This window comes from Podarcis muralis, chromosome 2, assembly GCF_964188315.1.
Source record: "Podarcis muralis chromosome 2, rPodMur119.hap1.1, whole genome shotgun sequence".
NCBI lineage: Eukaryota > Metazoa > Chordata > Lepidosauria > Squamata > Lacertidae > Podarcis > Podarcis muralis.
In genome coordinates, this window is record NC_135656.1 from 74,189,201 (window position 1) to 74,210,839 (window position 21,639).

The following is a 21,639-nucleotide window of genomic DNA, read 5'->3' on the forward strand; positions in this document are numbered from 1 at the left end:
TGTAAGGAAAAAAGACTTATCTGTACAGTATTTCATTAATACAGTACATTTCATTAATTACTGGTCCAATAGGATTGTTTAATAGAAAAGCTTACATTTTAATGCTATGGTTTTTGTTGGTTACTGTAATATCTCAAAAGGATTGTCCATGTATGGAAAAGTCCATTGTTCTGACTACATGCATAGTTGATGGAATCCTGTTGAGATAGATTGTCAGAGAGGAAAAAGAGTTAATCAACAGAAGTATTTATTATTTATTGAATTTCTTACCTGCCCATCATTTTACAGTCCCAGGGCAACTTACCAACTATAAGTAAACATTACAATTGGTTAAAACAAATTACAATCAGAAGAGTCCTTGAAAAAGGCCTATGGGTGGTATTCAACTACATTTTAACTCAGAGTAGACCCATTGCAATTAATGAACATGACAAAGGTAAGTCTATTTTGAGTAAAACTTAGTTAAATAACACCCTCTTTGCTTAGCACAAGTGTCTCTTAGCCATTGACTTTTGAAATAATGATCTTGTTGTCACTTGAGGACAATCCAGATCTAGCTTATATTGCTCCTAATCTTGCTTTAATGAATGTATTTATTTTAGGTTTTCTCCTGATGGAAGATTGATAGTATCATCCAGTGATGACAAAACTGTCAAACTTTGGGATAAAACAAGCAGAGAATGTATACATTCTTTCTGTGAACATGGTGGGCAAGTATCGGTGCAATTCCTTGGGGCTTCAGGGGACTGGCCTTCAGCTTGTGGAACCTCGATTAGAGCTTTGCTATATTGATGTACAAGAACATATCTCCTTATGTGCTGTATGTTTCATTCTGTGAACATTCTCTGTAATTTGGTCGCATTCTCTAAATTTTTAATATAACGTTTTACACCACACTAATGCTAAAGTTGTCACAGTTTCTTTAAAAACAATGTTGGTTTTACATGGTGACCGTGCCCATTTGAATGTACCCACGTGTGATAGATATTGTGAGGGAGTCTTGTTGAAGACTAGTGCCATAAATATTATTTGTAGTCTATGCTTAAAACGTGTCTGTGTTCTGGACATTGTTTTCGCTTGGCTCAGCCATGCCCCTTAGGACAGCTCCTGCAGCCAATTAGAATCTGTGCTTTGGTTTCCAAACATTTTGGAAGTCGAATGGACTTCTGGAACGGATTCCATTCGACTTCCAAGGTACGGCTGTACTTCTCTTTTTTAGCCTCTTCTGTGGCAATGCAAGGTTCTTTGTGATTCCTTCTCAGCCCTGAAGTTATTTAGGTGACCATGGGCCTTTCACTGTCTTTCAGCCAGCCTACTTCATCTCACAGGGTTGTTGGTTAAGGTAAAGCAGGATAAGTAGGGAGAAGTGTAACCTTGAGTCCCCCGGTGGAAGACTGGGGCAAAATATAATAAATAATGATTGTCAGCCAAGGGCTCAGCAGTCACTTGCATCTGGACCTTAATTGGAGAAAGGAATATGTAATCTTCGGGGTGATGTTGCTTTTTTTTTTTTAATGTCTGTTTTAAAAATCTGACAACAAAACAAACCCAGTTACAAAAACAAAGTTCTATCTAACGTAACATGAAGATGCAAATTTCAATAAGCTATCAAATTCATTTATTGACAACATTAATAGTCAAAATAGTTGCACCATTAATGGTCTCAGCAGTTCTCAGCTTTCAATTATTCCTGTTCATTTTTCTATGTCTGACAGCTCAGATGTTTCAGGAGACTATAGGATGCTGAATGTTGTTCCATTTTTTAAGTCCTCAGTATTTTAGCAGGAATCGGTAATTTCATAATCCACTGATTTCAACACGTTAGGCTAATTTTATTTATTAATGTTATATAACATCATTAAAGGCTCTAAATTAAGAGAATATTGTGTTACCTGTGAGATTGTATGTTACAGCTTTCAGTAGTTTTGTGCAGAGAGGACAAGACCTCTCTGGAGTGAGCAGTGTTCTGTAGGGCTCCTTATAATCACATCCAAAGAGATAAGCGTCCTAATGGAAGTTTCTCTAATCCCCAAACCATGGGAAAGATAGTGCAGTAACCCTTCTGTGGCTTTCTTTGCTGCACAGAGAGCCAGTGTTGCAGTGAAAGAGTCAATACAATGGGCTGAGCAAAGTCTCATGGTGACTTTACCATGTGGGAAAGCAAATACTGGCTGATAAAAACCTTTAATATCCATCTTACACGCTTTAGGGGAAATTTACTATGAAGTAGCACAATGTTTTGTAAGAGCAACTTTTGAGGAGCTAGTATTTTTCGCTACTTGCTTAGATTAAAATATTGTTTTCTTCCTCCAGAATAGAAGAGAGATTTGATCTTGTCTTCCCATCTTTTTGCAGCTTTGTGCCTCATGTGGACTTCCACCCTAGTGGTACATGTATTGCTGCAGCTGGCACAGACAACACAGTGAAAGTATGGGATGTTAGGATGAATAGGCTTCTGCAGCATTACCAAGGTAAGCAATGCGCTGTCAGAAGTCTTCATTGCTAAACTTGTAGCTTGATTCTTGAAGTGGATAATTAAACAAAAAAGGTAGTTTTGCCATCATAGCTTCCAACATCAGAAAGAGCTGCGTGCAGAATTTTGAATTAGAACCATTGGCTTAGGACAGGCATGGGGAAGCTTGACCCTCCAGCTGTTGCTGTACTACAGTTCCCATCATCCTTAGCCATTGACCATGTTTGCTCAGGCTGATGCGAGTTGTAGTTCAGCGACATCTGGAGGACCAAAGCTTCCCCACACCTGGCTTAAAAGAAGATAATTTTTCTAAAACGCACAGTACCAAAGCTAAAGAAATTAAATAAAATGTGATCACACCATTATGCAGAGAGAGTACACTAGTTTTTAGTTAAACTTCAGGAATGACATTTTTGTTTCAATAAGGTATTTTGTGTATAATATTCATAATAAAATGCTACTGCAGCTGTAGGGAATTCCTCTGCGTAAACAAATTGGATTGAAGACTCCAGTTTCTCTCTTCCTTTTCAAATATACAGAAGCTGGTTTAGGTTGCTTTTAATCCAAAGATGTTTCACATACCATGGTCTTTTGAATTACACTTTGCTTATGGTATCTGGGCCATACATACTGTTTAATTTAATAGATGATGCTGATGAACTTTGGATTTCCAGGTCTGATGTCTGTCTCCACAACTCTCCCTTACTACTCAGTTGCCCTCTCATGGCTTCCCATGCCCTATCTGACATCAGTGCAGCTAACCAGAGGGGCTCAAGACGGGTGTAGTGGTCAGAAATCTTTGTAGAGTTGCTCATTGCTACAACTGGGACTAATGTGTTTATTCTGTTAAAAATTAAAATTTGGAGGAAAAGAAGTGTGTATGTGTTTTAACTTGCAGTTATGGCAGACCTTGAACTTCTGAGGCAGTGCCAGTTTTCATAGGACTACATTTTTCTGAAGGTCCTTGAAAACTTACATTGATATAAGATGAAAATCATAAGCAGGGGGGGAAATGCCTTTCAGCCATTTTTTGTATTGATGTTTGGACCTTATCCACCTTTCTTTTTCAGTTTGTAGTTTTTAATGTCAAACTGTATTGGTAACTTGTGCTTTCTTTCTTTCTTTCTTTCTTTCTTTCTTTCTTTCTTTCTTTCTTTCTTTCTTTCTTAGTTCACAGTGCTTCAGTGAACTGCCTGTCTTTTCACTCCTCTGGAAACTACCTCATTACTGCTTCCAACGATTCAACTCTAAAAATACTGGATTTACTAGAGGGGAGACTGCTGTATACACTTCATGGCCACCAGGTGAGGAGAACTTCTTTAGACATGAGTCGTTTATTACTGTAGACCTTTCAAAGCTCCACACGCATGTTTGTGTACACTACACCTTCTCCTGTGATATTATAATGGATTCAAGTAGATTTGCCTCCCCTCTCCTCTCAAAGGCAGGAGTGCAGTTGTCTCAAAAGTCTTTTTGGCTCTCCTCTCTTATGTTCCTGCCTTTGCTTTGAGTCGTTCACTGAGAATTCTATTTCTTTGTCTGCTCTTTTCTCCTTCTCTTTGGCTTCCAAAGAGTCTGAAACTCCATTTCATGGAGTACATTTCAACCGATGCTTGCTTGGCAGTACAGAAAAGCCATTGCTCTCGTTGCCATGCCTTTCTTCATTTGCCTTGCTGCCTCACCTGGATCCAATGTAAAACAGAAATAGAGAAGGGAGTGTAAAATCTCTGGGTGACCTTGCTCATCAGTTTCATGTAGGTGCTAACAAGTGTGGGAGATGAGATGTTTTGTGGGACCTAATAACATAGATGTTCTGAATCTTATAGGACTAATAATTAGGCTTTAAATGGCTTTTGATAGAAATGACAGTAAGTCAAGTGACTAGTCTACAGGGAATATTCGTTACTTGGATGAACAGCTTGTTAAATTCTTGTAATTTGCGTGTTAGTGCCTGGTTCAGATTTGGTTCTTGTTCTGGCACTGGACTGGTGCTCTGGGACAATTACTCATGAGAGAAGCCTCGGATTCCTTAGAAGCCCTTTGCTTTGACGCAACTATTGGTTTACCAGGAATTCATTACTAGCTGATTAGTACTAGCTTACATAGAGAAGGTTGCCAAGTTTACATTGCTGTCTTCAATTATAATGGTGCTTACTCTTCATACCAGAAGGATCATTGGGGAAATGGTGTTTTAACTCGCTGCTGATATTTGCAGCTGCAAAATTTGGTTTGCTGTGATTGCGTCTTAAGGCTTTCAGTTTATGGAATACATTCTTCTTGAAGTACAAACAGGGCTTGGAATGAATACATAGGCCCACTGCTGACATTTTACTTGTACAGAAACAGAACGTTTCAGAACTATGCAATTCTTGGGTGGTCATTAAAACTTGTGCAGAAGTACAGCATCTCTCTCTCTCTTTCTCTCTCTCTTTGTGTGTCAATTGGAGGGTTGTGGGATTTTTGTTTGTTTTTTGATAAAGCTGTGCTTGCTGTCTAATTTGTCCTACATGATAGAATAATTCATCCTTCCACAAGCTGGTGCCCTGCAAATGTTGCTGGACTCCAACTTCCATTAGCCCCACCCAGCATGGCTGATGGCCAAAGACGATTGGCATTGTAGTCCAACAACATCTGGGGGGCACCAGCTTAGGGAAGGCTGGAACAATTGTTGGGATAGCAGGTTAGACCCATTCTTAGGACATGTAATTGGATAGATAAACCAGGCTTGATAGAGACAAAGCTATAATCATCTTTAGAGAAACAACTTTTTTTTAGTGGGGAGCCATAGAATGTAACGTATAGACCACAAATGAGAGTCTGTTTCAAAGAATTAACAAGACTGAATAGGTGTGGGTACAACACAGGAGTACTGTATAATGCAAGTAGAAGCAAATCTAAGCATATTTATTGAGTCGTTTTATCTGGAACAAGTCCCAGTGGATGTGTCTATATTAAATCTGGACTAATATTAAAATGCTTCTATAATGCTACTGTTTTTTATGGTTTCTCACATTAAGGTCCCATCTGCACTATATATTAAAAGCAGTCTTAAACCACTTTAAATGGTCGTGGCTTCCACCAAAGAATCCTGGGAATTAAGGATGATGAAAGTTGTTAGGATATCCCTATTATTCTCATAGAGCTACAGTTCCCAAAATGGAAATTGTAGCTCTGTGAGTGGAATAACAAATAACAACTTTCAGCATCCTTAACAAACTACACTTTGCAAGTTTATTTAGGGGAAGCCATGGTTGATTAAAGTGGTATCATAGCGCTTTAGATGTATAGCGCAGATAGGGTTTTAAGATCAGTTCTGCAGTAGAATCCATATACCCACTGTGGTTGCTTTGTTTTAATTTAATCACATCAAGGAAGATAGTTGTGGGAATTTGCATTGCTCATTATTATAAAAAGGTCCCTAAGCATAATGTTGAAGATAATGTACAATTGCAAGTACAGTATCTCCCCTGTGTGAAAAGGTTACATAGATTATAATCCGTTGAGGTAGGAATCATCTGATAGTAAAGCTCAGCAATGCACATTTCATGTCTCCTTCAAAATGAGATCTGGCAGATACTGGACATAAATGTTTGGAATTATATTTCCCGCACACTTATTTCTAGATTAATCATACCAGTGACAAAACTGTCCCAAACAAATGGTTAGTCTCTTGTTTACATTCAGTGGCCATGATTTGTCATCTGGGGATGCACAGATGGCCCTGTGCATGTGTGTTGTAAGTCCCATTGAGTTCAGAAATAAGTCCCATTGAGTTCAGTGGAGCTTAATCCCAGGTAAGTGGCTAGAAGAGTGCAGAACAAATCTGTGGGTAGATTCAGTTTTTACTCAGGGGAATTTCTGGCAATACCTTGGGAGAATCACTAACCTTGGAATATTGGGATTGAATGACTGCGCTGGTTGAGCATAATATTATTGTAACCAAGTTGTATTCTAGCTGCTTCTCAAAAGTTTGCATGGCATGACTTTGTTCACATAATTTAATCAGCCAGCAATTTTTTTTTGAGGTTAAATCTAGTATTTTAGTAGTTTGGAACCTATCGTACAGTTTTGGAGATCTTTTTTAAAAAAGGGAGTAGGCACTTCTAAATTTTGTATCTTCCCTTGCTCTGCTTGGCTGTGGGTGGTTCTGTGCAAATCTAATTGAAGGTTCAAGATACTATCACTGGGTAAGGTTATTTAGCGTGTCATAGCTGTACATTCTCAGCTCCACTCCCTTGCCTCCGAGGACGTCAGTGGGAGTTGTTGCCTGCCAGCAAGGGAAAACATGCTGCCATCATGGGTTGCGTGTGATCTAGCTGCTCAGCCTCACCCCCTTGCAGCCTCAGAGGACCTCAGAGGGATGCAGGTGGGAGGGGGAATGCCACCTGAATAATCTTGGCATCATGGGGACACCATGTTATTTCTGTTCCTGACTCCAGAGAACATTTTGTCAGCTGCTGCAAGAACCTCTTTGCTTTATACCCTCTCGGGGCTGCAAAGCATGATATAAGTATGCTTTCAGTCAACATTAATGCTTAGTTGTGGTTGAACTACATGGGGATTGCAACAAATATATTGCAATAGATAGTAGAGAAAAGCAGGTCCACTCCCACTGCCCGTTTCAATATATAGTTTCTGGCTGTTCAATCCATACTATATGAGTTGTTCTCTTACAGGGACCAGCTGCCTGTGTTACTTTCTCGAGAACTGGAGATTTCTTTGCTTCTGGAGGCTTCGATGAACAGGTATCTGCTTCATGTTTATTTTCTATACCCCCCCCCTTTTTCTAATTCATACACATCACTCAAGATGGATTACAACAAATTTATTTTATTTTAAAATATATATATACAGACAAAATGCAGTGGGCCAAGGGCAGGCATCACAGATAAAAATTTTTATCCTACTTTTTTAAATTCATACACATCACTCAAGATGGATTACAACAAATTACAATTGCAATTTCACAATAAAAACCTATTTTATTTTATTTTATTTTAAAATATATATACAGACAAAATGCAGTGGGCCAAGGGCAGGCATCACAGATAAGAGTCTCTTCTGATTCTTTAGAAAACTTTTCTTCAGCAAACTGTTTTTCACCTGAGTTTGGAGATTGAGTATAAAAGGCCACCAGCATGTTAATATTGCCCAGCCCTTTCATTCCTTTTCATCAGAGTCCAAGATTGTGGGCTGTGTTGCAGTGTTGAGTCATGACTGGTAGTTGAAGACGGGATAAACCAGCTGAAAATGAGGAAAATGAGTTTCAATAAGTTAGATAAATATAACCCTGTCATGTCTCAACGGTGGGATTTTAGGGCCAGTTGGAAGACAAAATATTTTGGTGGTGTTTCTAGGCCTAAATGGGGAAAGAGAGAGAGAGCTTTAGATATGGCCATGCTGTTCTTCTGTTTACTTTCTTCTCTGTGTCTGCAAACTTGCCTTAAAATATTGAAATCTTGTTTTTTATTTGAAAGCAATTGAATGCAATTTAGAAAAGAAAAATTGCTACCTTTTCATAAAAATGCCCAAGGCAGAGTACAAAAGAGTATTGCAACTAGAAACAAACAAGAAGATATCAAAAGCAGCCTTTTAGAAGCCTGGAAGAGTGGAAATATGGCAAATTGGTGTCAGAATTAAGGAAGTTCTTTGATGAGCTTGTTCTAGAAGTTGCAGCACTGCTAGAGAGGAAGCCCTGGCCTCCTGGTACTGATATGTCTGGCATCACTGGGGTGATGGAACTTGGAGCTGACACTTCCAGCTGATCTTAAAAGAGCAGGGAGATATGTATGAGGGAACGCATTCCCTAAGGTGTGCTGGGCCTAAGGAGTCCAGTACCTACCATTAGTTAGCTGTCTGCACCTGAGCAGTATTCCCCCATAGTCTGCCCTTGCCAAGAGGTACTAATAGGAATCACAGACATTGCCCAAAGGATCTAATCTATGCTTCTTACCTATTTATTATATAGAGGCAACTTACTAATGACCTAAATTTTTCATTTTTGTACTGAGTGGCGCTCTCTCTCTCTCTCTCTCTCTGTGTTGTTAAAACAAATAAAAATAGGAAAGCATTAATAAGTGGCTCTTCCAATGAAGGCTTGTTAGATACAGCCCCAAACAATCTGCATGCTTTTGAAAACTTTTTTTAAAAAGTAGCCAGTTTAGTTACTAATCTCAAAGTTGCTTTTGATCATCTGAAGGCAGCCCTGTTTAGGGAAGTTTTTAATATGTGACATTTTAATGTCTTTTTAATCTTTGTTGGAAGCCACCCAGAGTGGCTGGGGAGACCCAGCCAGATGGGCGGGGTACAAATAATAAATTATTATTATTATTATTATTATTATTATTATTATTATTATTACTATTAGTTTTATTTTGCATCGGTGCTCTCTGGCAATACGGAATCCTAGCTTCAAAAACTTAATAGCATCATGTGCTCTCTGGGCCAATCTTGCAAAAGCTTTTTAAAAAAATAAATAGCTTGTAATAAAACTACTCTGTTGGGGAGGCAATATTAATTAAACATAGTTTGGAAAAGCTTCATGGTATTATTTATTCTGGGGAAGATGTAATCTTAATCCTGTGAATTGTACACAAGTTATTACCCAAAACGTATGTTTGAAAGCTGTTTCAAAATGGCTTTACAGGTAATGGTGTGGAAAACAAACTTTGATGCCGCTGATTATGGCGACCTGCTGAAAACACGGAAATCCAATATGAATGTGAATGGCACTGACTATGGTGATGCACTGAGAACACAGAGGTCCAGTATGAATGTGAATGGATCTTCCAACAGTGTGGTAAGTTGATGTCTTTGATGGTCATTCTAGATTTTTCGGTTCTCTGGTTATTCTACACTTTGGTAGAACCGATAGCTCTCAAGAAATTCCATTACCATAGTTCTAGTTTTCTGGGATAGATTATTTGTACTCCCGGTTGAGCTTCTCATTGCGTGTTGGTGATAAAGAAAGCAAAGCCTGGCATTCAAGTCCAATAATCCCATTGTTACCCATCTGGTTACCATGTAAGGCACTCCACTTCTTGCATTTTGTCAGTGGTCTCTTGTGCTGTTTCTGTTGCGGACTATAACATTTTGTTCTTTTTCATCCAGCTATTCTTTATGTAAGCAAATTCTTCTCAAACTGCTCATATGCCAGATGTGCTTTCTGTTCTGACCTTGTGGCTCTCAAATTAGGAATTCATTCTAATTTTGGGCATTGGTTCATCTCCCTCCCCCCACAGCAGATTTTTAATGCATTTTGAGGGGATGGGGGGGAGTAGGATAAACAGTTTCCTTGGAACTTCTCTTAGGAGAAATGATTAAATTAAATGGCTTATACTGTGCACAATGTAATTTTTTGAGTATGTCATAAAAAGCAACTCCAGTGCGATTTTTCTAGAAAAAAGAATGCCAGAGCTCACCATAATAAGCCTTGTTCTCTTATAATGGCAATGGCATCCACCTGAGAGGTGCAGGAACTGAGTTCTGGCAAGTTCCGGCTGACAAAAAAGCCCTGAGCAAATTTCTATACATAGTGCAGTCTTTTATAAATGTCTGTTCAGAAGTTAACCCCACTAAGTACAGCAGTACTTCTAGCTAAGGTGCGTTATAGGATTATAGCCCAAACCTTTTTTTTTTTTTTTGCAGAGAACCAGTTATTGTTTTTATTATGTCATGCATTTTGAATTTTGTGTTGTAAACCACCCTGTGATCTTTGGATGAAGAGCGGTATATAAATTTTATAAATAACAATACTATCCCGAGGCTTGTGGAAGAATCAACCCAGAGTTTTGTAAGAGTTCCTCTTTGTCTTTCTTGACTATTATTCCCTGTGCTTCTTAGAAGCCTACACCTATCCCTTGCTGCTAAATCTTTTCTGTTTATCCTGTCTCTGTGGCCCCTGTGGGATAAAAAAGGTTCATCTTAAAAACAAAGCAAAAAAATTAACCAGGTTAGTAATCATGAGAGATCTGAATACCTCTGAGCACATGATTTGGGTTTTTTTCCTGGCTTTAGTCACTTTTGCAGTCCTCTTCTGGCCTGTATCACTCTAAACAGGTGTGGGTCAGTGTTGACTACCCTTCCCTCTTTGGCCTGTGCCTTCACAGGTACATTTGTATGCATGAAGGATTCCATACAACCTGGAAGCCCCAATTGTGTGTACAGCGAAACCAGGCACATCCCAGCTCCCATGTAGAGCAGCACAGGAGCTGCGATGCTTCAAGAGGTCTAATGCATGCCGTGCTCCTCACATAACCTCAGAATTGAATGGGTCTGATCTGTTACCCATTTTTGTCTTTAAAGTATCAGAAAAAGAAACCAGGGCAAAAGGTTATGGCAGTGTTCAGTCAGTCAAACTATTTAAGTGTTCTTCATATTAAAGACACCTTCAAAAACTTATTTATTTATTTATTAAACGAATGTTTCGGATTTGGGGGAAATAAAAATGAAAGTGGTTAGACTTCCTGCCTCCCTCCCCCAACTTTTCCCAGACTGTGAATAAGAGGAGGAGGAAGGAGGAATCAATAATTGGTTCCCTGTCTTCAGTGGGAAACCTTCACTGGACTGCAGTCTCTTCTATTCTTTGGCGGTGGTGGGGGGGCAGGGAGCAGCTCTGGGTCCACCCCACTGCTAATAATGAACACCACCCTGGTATGTATTCATTTATTGAGCAACAGAGAAAGTGGCAACAAAACGTTGCTGAGCAACCATGAAATTGCTTATATTTCTAAATGCAACTTGGAATTGTTGCCGTGTGCATTCTTTTATTTTTATGGTTGACCCAAGTTCCAAAAGACAGAATGCAACTTTTCTTTCCCCACACTAAACAGTTTTAAAATGGTACAAAATAAAACAAAACTATCAAGTGGCACAAATAACTCTAGAGTAGAGAATAGTGAGATGGTGTGTATTGAAAGCTGAGGGTCCCCCCCCCCACTTTAAAGTGTTTTTTTTTTATCCCAGCTCCTCCAATATTAGGCAGTTTTAATTAGTTTAGATTAGAATAATATGGCATAATCCTAAAAGAAGGACTTCATATTTGCAGAGCGCTTGTGAGCATCATCGTCACCATCTATTTATCATCCTCCTCTCTATTTATTTATATCCCGCCTTTCTCCCTGACAGGGACTCATAAGAAACATTTTTTAATCCTTAAAAAATTATACACTAATAGAATTAAAAATTATAAGATCTATTAAATATGTACACATAATTACAGTAAAAACATTGCAGCACCTGCCCTTTTCATTAATAGCAGTCAGTTCCCAAAAGTCTGTTGGAATAAGGAAGTCCTCACTTCCTCATTAAGTAATTTGCTAGTTCCACTAAGCAGCACCTCCAAAATCAAAACCAGATTGTGCATTGTCTTTCATCGTTGCCTAAAGAAATACCTTGTTTTGACTGTACAGTGCCTTACTAATTTTGATGCTTATTATTCCTTTCTAATGTTTGTGGGCATACTTGACACGTTTTGTTTTGAGCTGAACCAGACTGTTGATGGGTTTGGCTTTTAGGTTTCAAGAAAGCTTTTGGAAGAATGTAGATTTATTGTCTGGTTGGATTATCTTCCAGTCACCTTGACTTTATCACCTTTTGCTTCTTATCATGCATTTTATAACTGCCAGTTTTCTACAAAAACTCATCCCCCAGAGGATCTGCTCAGTGTTTTCTTTTTCTTAGGAGAGTTATTCCACTGGGTGTCACTCTTTACTCTTTTTCTGTGCAGCTAGGGATGAAATAATCCTTTACCCATATCTAAAATAACTCCTCTGATAGGTGAAAATATTTTTATTATGACCTGAATTTTGTCATGAGATGTAAGCACTTCTTTAGTTTAAAAATGAAAATCGAATGTTTCTCCTTCTATTCCTAACTAGACTATCTGATGCATTAGATTAGCCATATACTTTCAGTTATATACAATCTCCATAACTTTGGTTACTCTTGAGTGAGAGTGGACTTTCTAGTTTGTACCATGGCTACACAATTTCTAGGGAGGATAGGAATACAATTTGCTTTCTATTTATGGCATTCTTTCTCTTATTCGGAATTCCCCTAAATGTAAAACTGCAGAGAACTCAGTAAGGAAGAGTCGTATGTGTTTGATCTTTCTCATTTTACATGGGTTTGTATTTGAGAAATGCTAGCTGGAGAAAAGAAACTTGAGCTGTGAAGCAGAAGGTCCCTGGTTCATATCTCGCCTCTCCCATGAACTTGCTACAGTATGTAGTGCTAGGAGGGATTTCAGCCTCAATCTCCCCCAATTTGTGATATGGAAATTAAAACCTGGATTTTGTAGAGGAGTTGTTGTTAGGATCATAAGATAACATACACAGTATTAAAACATTCAAAAGCAATATATAAATGCCAAGTAATTATTGTTGAATTTTATGTTTCTATGAAGGATGGCTGCTCTTTATAACCCAATAAATATGGACTGACACCATTGAAACAACTTGTGAATAAAGTTCAGCTTCTGCAGGCCCAAATAAGTTGCTGGACAAACAACTTTTTTTTTTTGCAAACACTTGGCAGGAGCGAGCCAGCAGTAAATCACACTGAGCAAGTTGGAGTTAACTCTTTGTTAACAAAAACAGGATCTGCACAGGGCAGTGACTCGTCTGCGGCAGGTTGCCTCCATGAAGCAGTTGCTGAGACTGAAGCTTCATGTCTTCCCACAGCTGCCCAAGTCCCCTCTTCGTCAGGGTTTTCTCCAAGACTTTGCCTCCCACTAAGCTAACCTCCTCCCTCTTCATTCCTCTCCTGGTTCTGGGAGACCAGTGGGAAGGGGAGCTTGTCACAGCAGGAGGGGCCTTCTTCGCTTGGAGGTTCCCCAGCTGGTTCTTCCCACCATTCCTCTGTGTCCAACCAGTCTGTGACAACCCCCTTAGTTAGCAAGACTAGTCTGCTGCCTGGGAGTGTGGTAGGGATTTTCAAAAGAGGATTGCTTTTATTCTCCTCCCCAACCTACAGTAGTTGCAGCTCTCATCTAGTAGAAGCTATAAATTAGTCAATTATGTTGTTGCCAATAATAGTCCCACAAACGGCTTGTCTCTCCTACCGTTCAGTGTTCTGTTCTTTTGAATATTTCCAGTACCTGTTAAGTAGGTACTTAGTATCAAATACCTTTGTTCTGTTGTGCTCTTCAAATTGTGCACAGGAACAATGAACTAAAATAGGATTATTCTCTGCACTTGTGTAATTATACAGTACCCCTTCTAAATAGTCCCTGTTTAGAATTTTGCATATTGGCTGCGAACAAGCTCTGAAAAGTGTCTTGTGCTTAATTTTTCTTTCTGTGGTTTGATAACCATTGAGTGAGTGCCATTGTCTTCATGCACATGTATGTGTGTTTGCTTGGCTGAAAGGGTCTGAAGGCTCCAGCTTCCTTCATTGAAAAATAAAGTTAAAAGCGCTAAGTTGTGAATGACATTAAGTGTGTGCTAGGAATTAAGGGCTTTGGCACTGATCTTATGATTCTTTCTAGATAGTACCAAATATTGGTTTGCTGATCATCGGTACTGTGATTTTGGGGTGGGGGCTGATCTTCTTAAAAGGCTTGGGAAAGCCCCATTTGAACCTTGTGTAAACTATAGGTGTAATAATGAAGAACTTGAGACAGTTTTACATGCCCTTCTTTAAATTTAGTTTTTTACCACAGGGCTAGAAAAACTCATGATATGCTCCACTCTGCATTCATTCTCAGGCTGAACTTCAGAATATCCATTTGATTATTTTATTGGAAGGTTCTATTTTTATTCTATTTTTTAATCAGAGCAAGTTGAAAAATTCTTAAATGGAGCCATTTCACTTGGACAATCTATGACTGCTTTTATTTTATGTCATACCTTTTAAAGGTTTGTGTCCAGTAAGCCACAGATTACAAGGGACACGGGTGGCGCTGTGGTCTAAAACACGGAGTCTCTTGGGTTTGCCAAACAGAAGGTTGGCTGTTCGAATCCCCATGATGGGGTGAGCTCCTGTTGCTTGGTCCCAGCTCCTGCCAACCTAGCAGTTCGAAAGCACGCCAAAAATGGAAGTAGATAGTTACCGCTCCGGTGTGAAGGTAAACGGCGTTTCCGTGCGCTGCTCTGGTTTTGCCAGATGCGGCTTAGTCATGCTGGCCACATGACCCGGAAAAACTGTCTGCGGAAGCAGACAAACGCTAACTCCCTTGGCCTGTAAAGCGAGATGAGCGCCGCAACCCCAGAGTCATCTGCGACTGGACTTAACTGTCAGGGGTCCTTTACCTTTACCTTTAAGCTACAGATTATGTGAAGCCTCAAGGGAACTAAAGGAAGTGATGGTGGGGCTGTTGCCCATTGTGGAGAAGCCAGGCCCCTTGCATTTGAAACCGTAATCCTGGATGACCTTTCCTTCTACTCACAGTGCAGCTGCTTGTTAGAAATGCTTATTAAACTCCCTGCTGTTCTATCACCCTCTTTTCCACAGTTCGAGTAAGGCAACTGAAATTATTCTTCAGGATCAAATTATGGGGAAAGCCACTTACGTAGATCTTGAGGAGCAGTGGCTAATGTCACAACTTGTGGGAATAAGTGAGGAAAGCACTTAGTCTTCATTTTTTTGACTGCATTATTTGAAACAATCTTGCAGAGCAGAACCCCAAGTTTAGGGGCTGTCGAATTGGACATCAGGGCACTGCTTTGCACTGTGACATTGAGGTCAGGTCAGTGTGCAGCTCAAGTCAGCAGGTAGCTAACTTTTGAAAATCTGTCAGAGACAGATGGGAATATTTAGGGTGCATTGAGTTTCACATCTCAGGTAATGCAGAATAACACAACCCTCTTGGATTCCTTGCTTGTAGAAACCAATGGATACTGGCAGTAGAGAGATTCAGAAATCTGGAATTTACAGACAAGAAAAGGTAAGTGAAACCAAACATCTCTGTAGGGGATTTTTAATGTTACTGTGATGAGTAGAGGCAAGCCTTCACAAGTATTTTGACAGAGCTTTGTCACAGCCTCACTTATTGACTTTGACAGAAACACGCTTTGTGAGCTGTGGAAAACGATAATCAAATGTCCGCTCTGAGTTGGTTCGCATGTAATGCTAAGACATGGTTTTAGCGCTACCTACATCAGCTAGAATGAGATCAAGCAAAGCCTGAAAATTGCACATGGCCCCCTCTCTATCCTGCTACACAGCCAGAAGGAAGACTTATGTAGACTTTTTTCCAGCTTCCACAAATACTATCATTGTCTGTGACCTAGAGATGGTGGTTTAAAGCAAATTCTGCTCAACCACCCATGGCTTGAAGTTAGCTTGTATTGAAACTTCCATTAGTTGGTTTTGAACCATCATCTTTGCTTCATATGCAACAAGAAGCCAGGATTTGTGGAAACTGAAAGTAAACACTGTCAAAGTCTTCCCCTAGCATTAGAGAGAAGAGGGCATTGTGCAAGACTGAGGCAGCACATGAGTCTTTATAGCCCATGCATGTAGCTAAACTTTAATGAGTTACGGACCTATGCGTGCTTGTGGTGAACATTGGAATACTTGAAGGGTAGGCCTCTGCCTGCAAGTGTGATTAATAAAATCCTAGAGGCCACAGACGTCCAAGTCTCCTTTGCTGCAGGAATAAATCTATTATGGTGGAAACAGTGCAAATGCTCTTCTTCCCTTTTGTGGAAAATAGCCCTATACAAGGATTTGAACCTGCAACTTTTCCAAATTCCACATTCATTGTAGGTGGATTCTCCTGGCCTGTGCACCTGACAAGAAACACTGAGGAATTATTGAAAGAGAATGTATGTGGATTGAGCTAGAAAGGATGGCCAACTATCCAGTAGGCTAGGAAAAGACTGTGCTGTTATTTAATAAACACACACTTTACATTATATTTTGAGTTATATTCATCTAAAGGTGCAAAATCATCAACTGAAGTGCCTTGGGGTGTGAGAAATGTTTCTCCCCTGACATCAAATTGAGGAGCCAAGGGCTTCTAAATTTCTTGATGAGTATAAAAATATCAGTTGTCTGCTCTTCCTTTTGATTCTCTGGTTATATTTCACTTTTATACAGTCATACCTCGTGTTGTGTTAGGTTCATGTTGCGTCTTTCTGGCTTGCGAACGCAGCAAACCCGGAAGTCTATACTTTCGGGTTTTGCTGCGCGCACAGAAGTGGCACTTTAGTTATGGACTTTTGGGGTGTGAACGGCACCCCGGGATGGATCAAGTCCGTAACTAACTTTAATTACAAGTCCACTAACTTTAATTAAAAGATAAATGCCGCACTGGGAAGGGGGTGGGTGGGGATGGCTTACGGGCAGAATGTCTGTGTTGCTGATCCCTACTAAGTAGTCTTCATGGCCACCATGCACAAATTGGAGGGTTTCAGCAGTACAGCTGCAGTACAGTGACTTGAGCAGCTTCCCTTCTCTGAATTTCTGATGCACATGATCCTTAACTGTGTATTTCATTTGAGCTGATGTCTCTCTCCACTAGTCTCCACCTACCCACTCCTCCAATTTTCATTGAATGTGGTAAGCAATGTTTTTTTCATCCTCTAGCAATCAGAGATGGATTTTGCAGAAGTTCCAGATAAACATATTCAAGGAACTGAAACGGCAGAATCTGCCAGAAGACAACCTGAACAAATTGACGAGGCTGGTCTTGCCAGCACCCTCCAGCATATTGTGGGACAGCTGGATGTTCTCACTCAGGTATGCAATACTTTCAGGAGTCTCTATGAAACCTTGAATAGGGTCATAAACCTTCTGCATTTCATCCCATTATTTGTTGATAGAGCAGGTATTAAAAGGAATTACTACTTGAGACTTTTCCTTGAAATGGATGCCTTGAAATGGAATATCCCAAAAGATATTCTCAACCGATTCTTCTTTGATGTGTCTTAAGTCCTTTTCTACTTGTCTAGTCTGCAAATAAAGAGAGGAAATGTTGTATCTTATAATTCAGCATGTGTGTGCTTCCTATCAGCCCAAGTTTTATTTGATTTAGCACTGGGGACAAATGGCGAGGCATGGCCCATGAGACCCTGGGAACAGTGTTCATGGCAAACCAAACATTTGTGCTGAACTTCACAAATGACAGCTTGTGTGTTTTCTCCTATAAGGGCATTATCTTAGTAAAGGAAAAAAACGTCATGTGTGGCTGGCCCCATTTGGAGGTTGCAAGGCATGGATTCGTAGTATCACCAGCTTCCTCTAAATTATAAAATGGGATATTGTGCTCAGAATAGTTTCTCTCTTTCGCAGACAAAGACTCTCCCCCTCTAGTTGTCATTGGTATGCAGCTAGCTTTATTCTAATTCTGTTGCTTTATTTGAATTCTGCATCTGGGGAGGTCTGTTCAATACTTAAATCATAGAACGCACAGTTCTTCAAAAATGAACTCAGTTCATGTTTATTGTGTGTTTAATTGTGGTGTTTTTGTGTTGTGAGCTGTGCACCAGGATGGCAGGATAGAATTTGTTTTTAAATTAAGATTCACTGGCCTATTCTCAAACCACTGTGGTGGACGACTCCAGTTGCGGCCAGTGGCGATAGTGTGGAGTAGTCCGCTTCCTACGGAGACAAAAGTGTCAAGTGGCGTTTCTGTGTACATGAGAACAGCAGGACTGTTTTTATTCTGTTAAGTAGCTTCCATCTGCCAGACACGAATTATTTAGCAATGATGAGGCTGGAGTGGTATTACGTCCCGCACAGCAAGATGTTCATATGCAGCCTTGCTTCTTTTTGCACTTTAGCTGAAGTGTTCATTTTGTCAGCAGCCTCTGCCTTGTTCTAGCTTGCTGAATGGGCGCTCCCTGACAAGTCAAGCATATATCTGAAACCCCACAGCGATTGAGCGAGTTGGTGGAAAGATTACATTAAAGAGACGTAAGTCCACCCCGGTCCTGGTCTCCGCAATTGCTAAAGACAGTAGCATCATCGTGAGATCTTTCTTGCTTGGAGTTATCAACCAGGAGGCTAGTCCAGATAAAGTTTCCTGGAAGAATGCGGAACTGGAAATTCAGTGGCCCAGAGATTACAGTTGAGTGTTTCCAAGTGGTTATAGTCCTTGGCCAGCTTGCTAGTGCTGCTGCTACCAGGGAAGCCTGCCAGAGGAGCCCTCTGTTGAGCATTCCTGGCAGTAGCAGCTTTCCAGGAAAGCAACATGATGGTGGGGGAACATTGTGGGAAACTAAAATGGCAGGTCCCAGTTGCTCAGACTGTATTTGTTACAGCAGTTTGAAACAGCTATTGTCCCACCTTGCCTGTACAAAAAAGAACAAGGTTGCTGACGCCAGAGAATTGACTTTAGACAAACAGAAGCTGATAGGTAGGGGTGTTTGTGTGTGGCATCTCAGAGTGACAGTATTCCCTTCTGGCAGGTTAATGTAGCAGAATGGTTCCCTTCTAATTGAACGTCTTGTTTCTTGGGTCATGCTCTAACCACCGGCAGCCACTAGTGCATTGAAATTGTTAGTTATGATCTGGAAGTCTCCAGTTCAGACCTTAGCTCAGCCTCTCCCCTCTCCATTCTGTAATACAGGGATGTTAATATTGGCCTACCGTACAGGGTGTTTCTGATGATTACTGAGAGTGTATATGATACAATGCTTGAAGGAAGTGTTGTATAAATACTAAATGTACTGGGTAAATGATCTTTCACACTTCTTTTACAGTTCCTTCATCAGTGCGTACAACAGCATTAAATGTGAATATATAGGCCTCAACTTGTATTCTGTTTTGAACCTTTACAAACCATATTAACTGCACAAATTCACACCTGGTACTTATCGGAGATTTCTTACTATGCCATTCCTTTGGACAGTGCCATAAAAGGACCAGCAGAGGGCCCTAATACCCAACACGCTATACTGAAAGATATATGTTTAGCTTTATATACATGTGCCTTCTACATTTGAACTTCAGGGTCAGGTTCCAATATGATTGCTTTAAATATGTGCCTTTCTCACCCATAAGAGGCTTCAGATGGATTAAGGAGGCTGTTATTGCTGGATGCCTTAATATTACATATCTGCAAACATCATTCAGCTCATCTTGCAAAATATTCTTCCCCCAGGCTTTGCAACACACAATGAAGTAGCAGTTTGCTATCTATTGAAGGGTGACAGCAGCCAGTTTTCGGTTGTATATGACTGGTGATTCTTTGGCTTCTAATACTTTCCCTGTATAGAGATACCTGTAAAAACCAGTTGTCAGTGTCCTGTGACCAAGAAACGGAACCCAGGGAATGGCTAGGCAGATCTGGGTTGATTCTCACTTGCTCCCATTCTTCTGCTTTAAGTCTGTGTGGGGCACACTTAAGAGGAGGCAAGCTCTCCTGTCAATCCAAGCACTAGGGTTTCTGGCAAGCAAGACCCAAGGCTAGCCAGCCCTATTACCACCCCAAGGTTGTCTCTCAGTGTTTAATATTTTCTTTTAATTTTTTTTAATTACTCTTGCTTTTCTGTCATATAACTGAATTGCTAGCATTCATTCCTATGGGACAGATTAGAGCACCACATGGAATGATGCAGGGGGAGGAAGAACCTGCCAGTCACTCATGATGTGGCTGGAGTGGCCTCCACTGATGGTGAGCCCGCGAAAAGGGAGCCCACCTTCCTTCCCAGGTCACTCAGTAATCATAGGGTTCTCTCCTCGCCCCGCCCTGGCCAAAGAAACTACCTCCCCATGCCAGACAAAAATCCAAGATTTGACAGCTCAGTTGGTAGAGCATGAGGCTCTGAATCTCAGGGTCGTGGGTTCAAGCCCAACGTTAGGCAAAAGCTTCCTGCATTGCAGGGGGTTGGACTAGATGTCCCTAATGGTCCCTTCCAACTCTAGGAGGTCTAGGATTCTATGAAAGGGCGTGACCTTTCATCCCAGGAAACACAGTTCCTGATTGGGGAATGGGGGTATATCTGTTGTTGGCTTTGTCGTCTTGAGGGCTGGAGGCTATATTTGCTTGGGGAACGAGGACACCAGCTGTGTTTTCACCTCTCGCTGTGCCTGATGCAGCAATGTAAATTAATGGGAGGGTACAGGTTGGGTTTGTGGTGGGGGAATTCTCCCTGCCTTCCCTGTGGCTCAGACCCAGTGGTCCTTTAGTTAGTGTACAGTAAAAGCCAGACATTCTTTCACACAGTGACTTTTTTCAGCAGGACAATATTATGGCAAATCCTTTTAATTAAGGTTATTTTTCCCGGTCGGGAATTAATTGTGGCATGAAATAGTGGAGAGAAGCAGGGAAATGATCTGCAGGGAAATAATTCCCTCCCCCTGATCACCCCCCCAAAAAGTCTGCGTCTAAAATCGAAAATAACAAGCTGCTTTGCTCCCATGTTGTGCCAGCACCCTACATCTCAAAAGTAGACATTTTAAGTTCTGTTGTAACTTTGTGTGATTGTTATTATTCTCTTTGGAAGGCTGTTTGGTAAGGCAGCAAAACAGTCCGCAATGCATAAATAGAAGATGTGCTACACACCCTGATCCTGGGCATATTTGCTGAGAGGGAAGTCCCACCGAGTTCAGCTTTGTCCCAGGTGGTAGGTTTGCATGCTAAGGTTTTCCAACACCTTTCAGCTGTTGCCTTTCTCCTTTCGCAGACTGTTTCCATTCTAGAACAAAGATTAACATTAACTGAAGACAAGCTGAAGGAGTGCCTTGAGAATCAACAGAAGATTGCTCAAAGTAAATCCAACTGAGTTTGCTGGGGAACTGACGGCAGCCAGCATTGTGAGTGTGTGTGTGTGCGCACACGCGAGCACATTCTCAGCATATATTGTGTGACTGATTTGTAAAGTGAAAACATTTCCTATTTTATTAGAATGAATTGTACAGCTTAATAGTGTCTGTAAATATATACTTTTTTTCATATTAAACTTTCTTACTAACGACGGTCATTTGTGATGCTTGGCTTTACTACCCCGATTCGCATTTCCAGGTGTTGAGGAGTTGTTCACTTTTAAAGTAACACTGGCTTTGCTTCTCAGAGCAGCTCTGTTAAGAATTAAGGCAGCCTCATTTTGGAAATGACAAGCTTCTGGAACCTGTGTCGTAGACTTCTTGAAATAGTGTGTGTGTGTCTGTGTGTGTGTGTGTGCGCGCGCGTGCGCATCTGAGAACAGTGTGGGAGTTTCCCTTCAGACACAGATTTCCCAAAGCACTAGAGGAAGAGGAGGAAGAGGACTCCGCTC

At 40.6% G+C, this 21,639-nt stretch overlaps 1 protein-coding gene across 5 annotated transcripts in view; it reads left to right on the forward strand.

Annotated features, from left to right (window-relative positions):
* The window catches only part of POC1A (POC1 centriolar protein A), a 29,564-nt gene extending 8,224 nt beyond the window's left edge, over nucleotides 1–21,340 (forward strand). For 3 of the 5 annotated variants that reach the window (XM_028718769.2, XM_028718766.2, XM_077924790.1), the window contains 8 exons: nucleotides 603–710; nucleotides 2,356–2,471; nucleotides 3,644–3,777; nucleotides 7,150–7,218; nucleotides 9,120–9,272; nucleotides 15,300–15,359; nucleotides 17,006–17,158; nucleotides 21,049–21,340. In XM_028718769.2, coding sequence (XP_028574602.2) covers nucleotides 603–710; nucleotides 2,356–2,471; nucleotides 3,644–3,777; nucleotides 7,150–7,218; nucleotides 9,120–9,272; nucleotides 15,300–15,359; nucleotides 17,006–17,158; nucleotides 21,049–21,147 — 892 coding nt within the window. In that variant the 3' untranslated portion in view covers nucleotides 21,148–21,340. The other 2 variants (XM_077924789.1, XM_028718767.2) reach the window with 2 other exon arrangements.
* The last annotated feature ends 299 nt before the right edge of the window (nucleotides 21,341–21,639 follow it).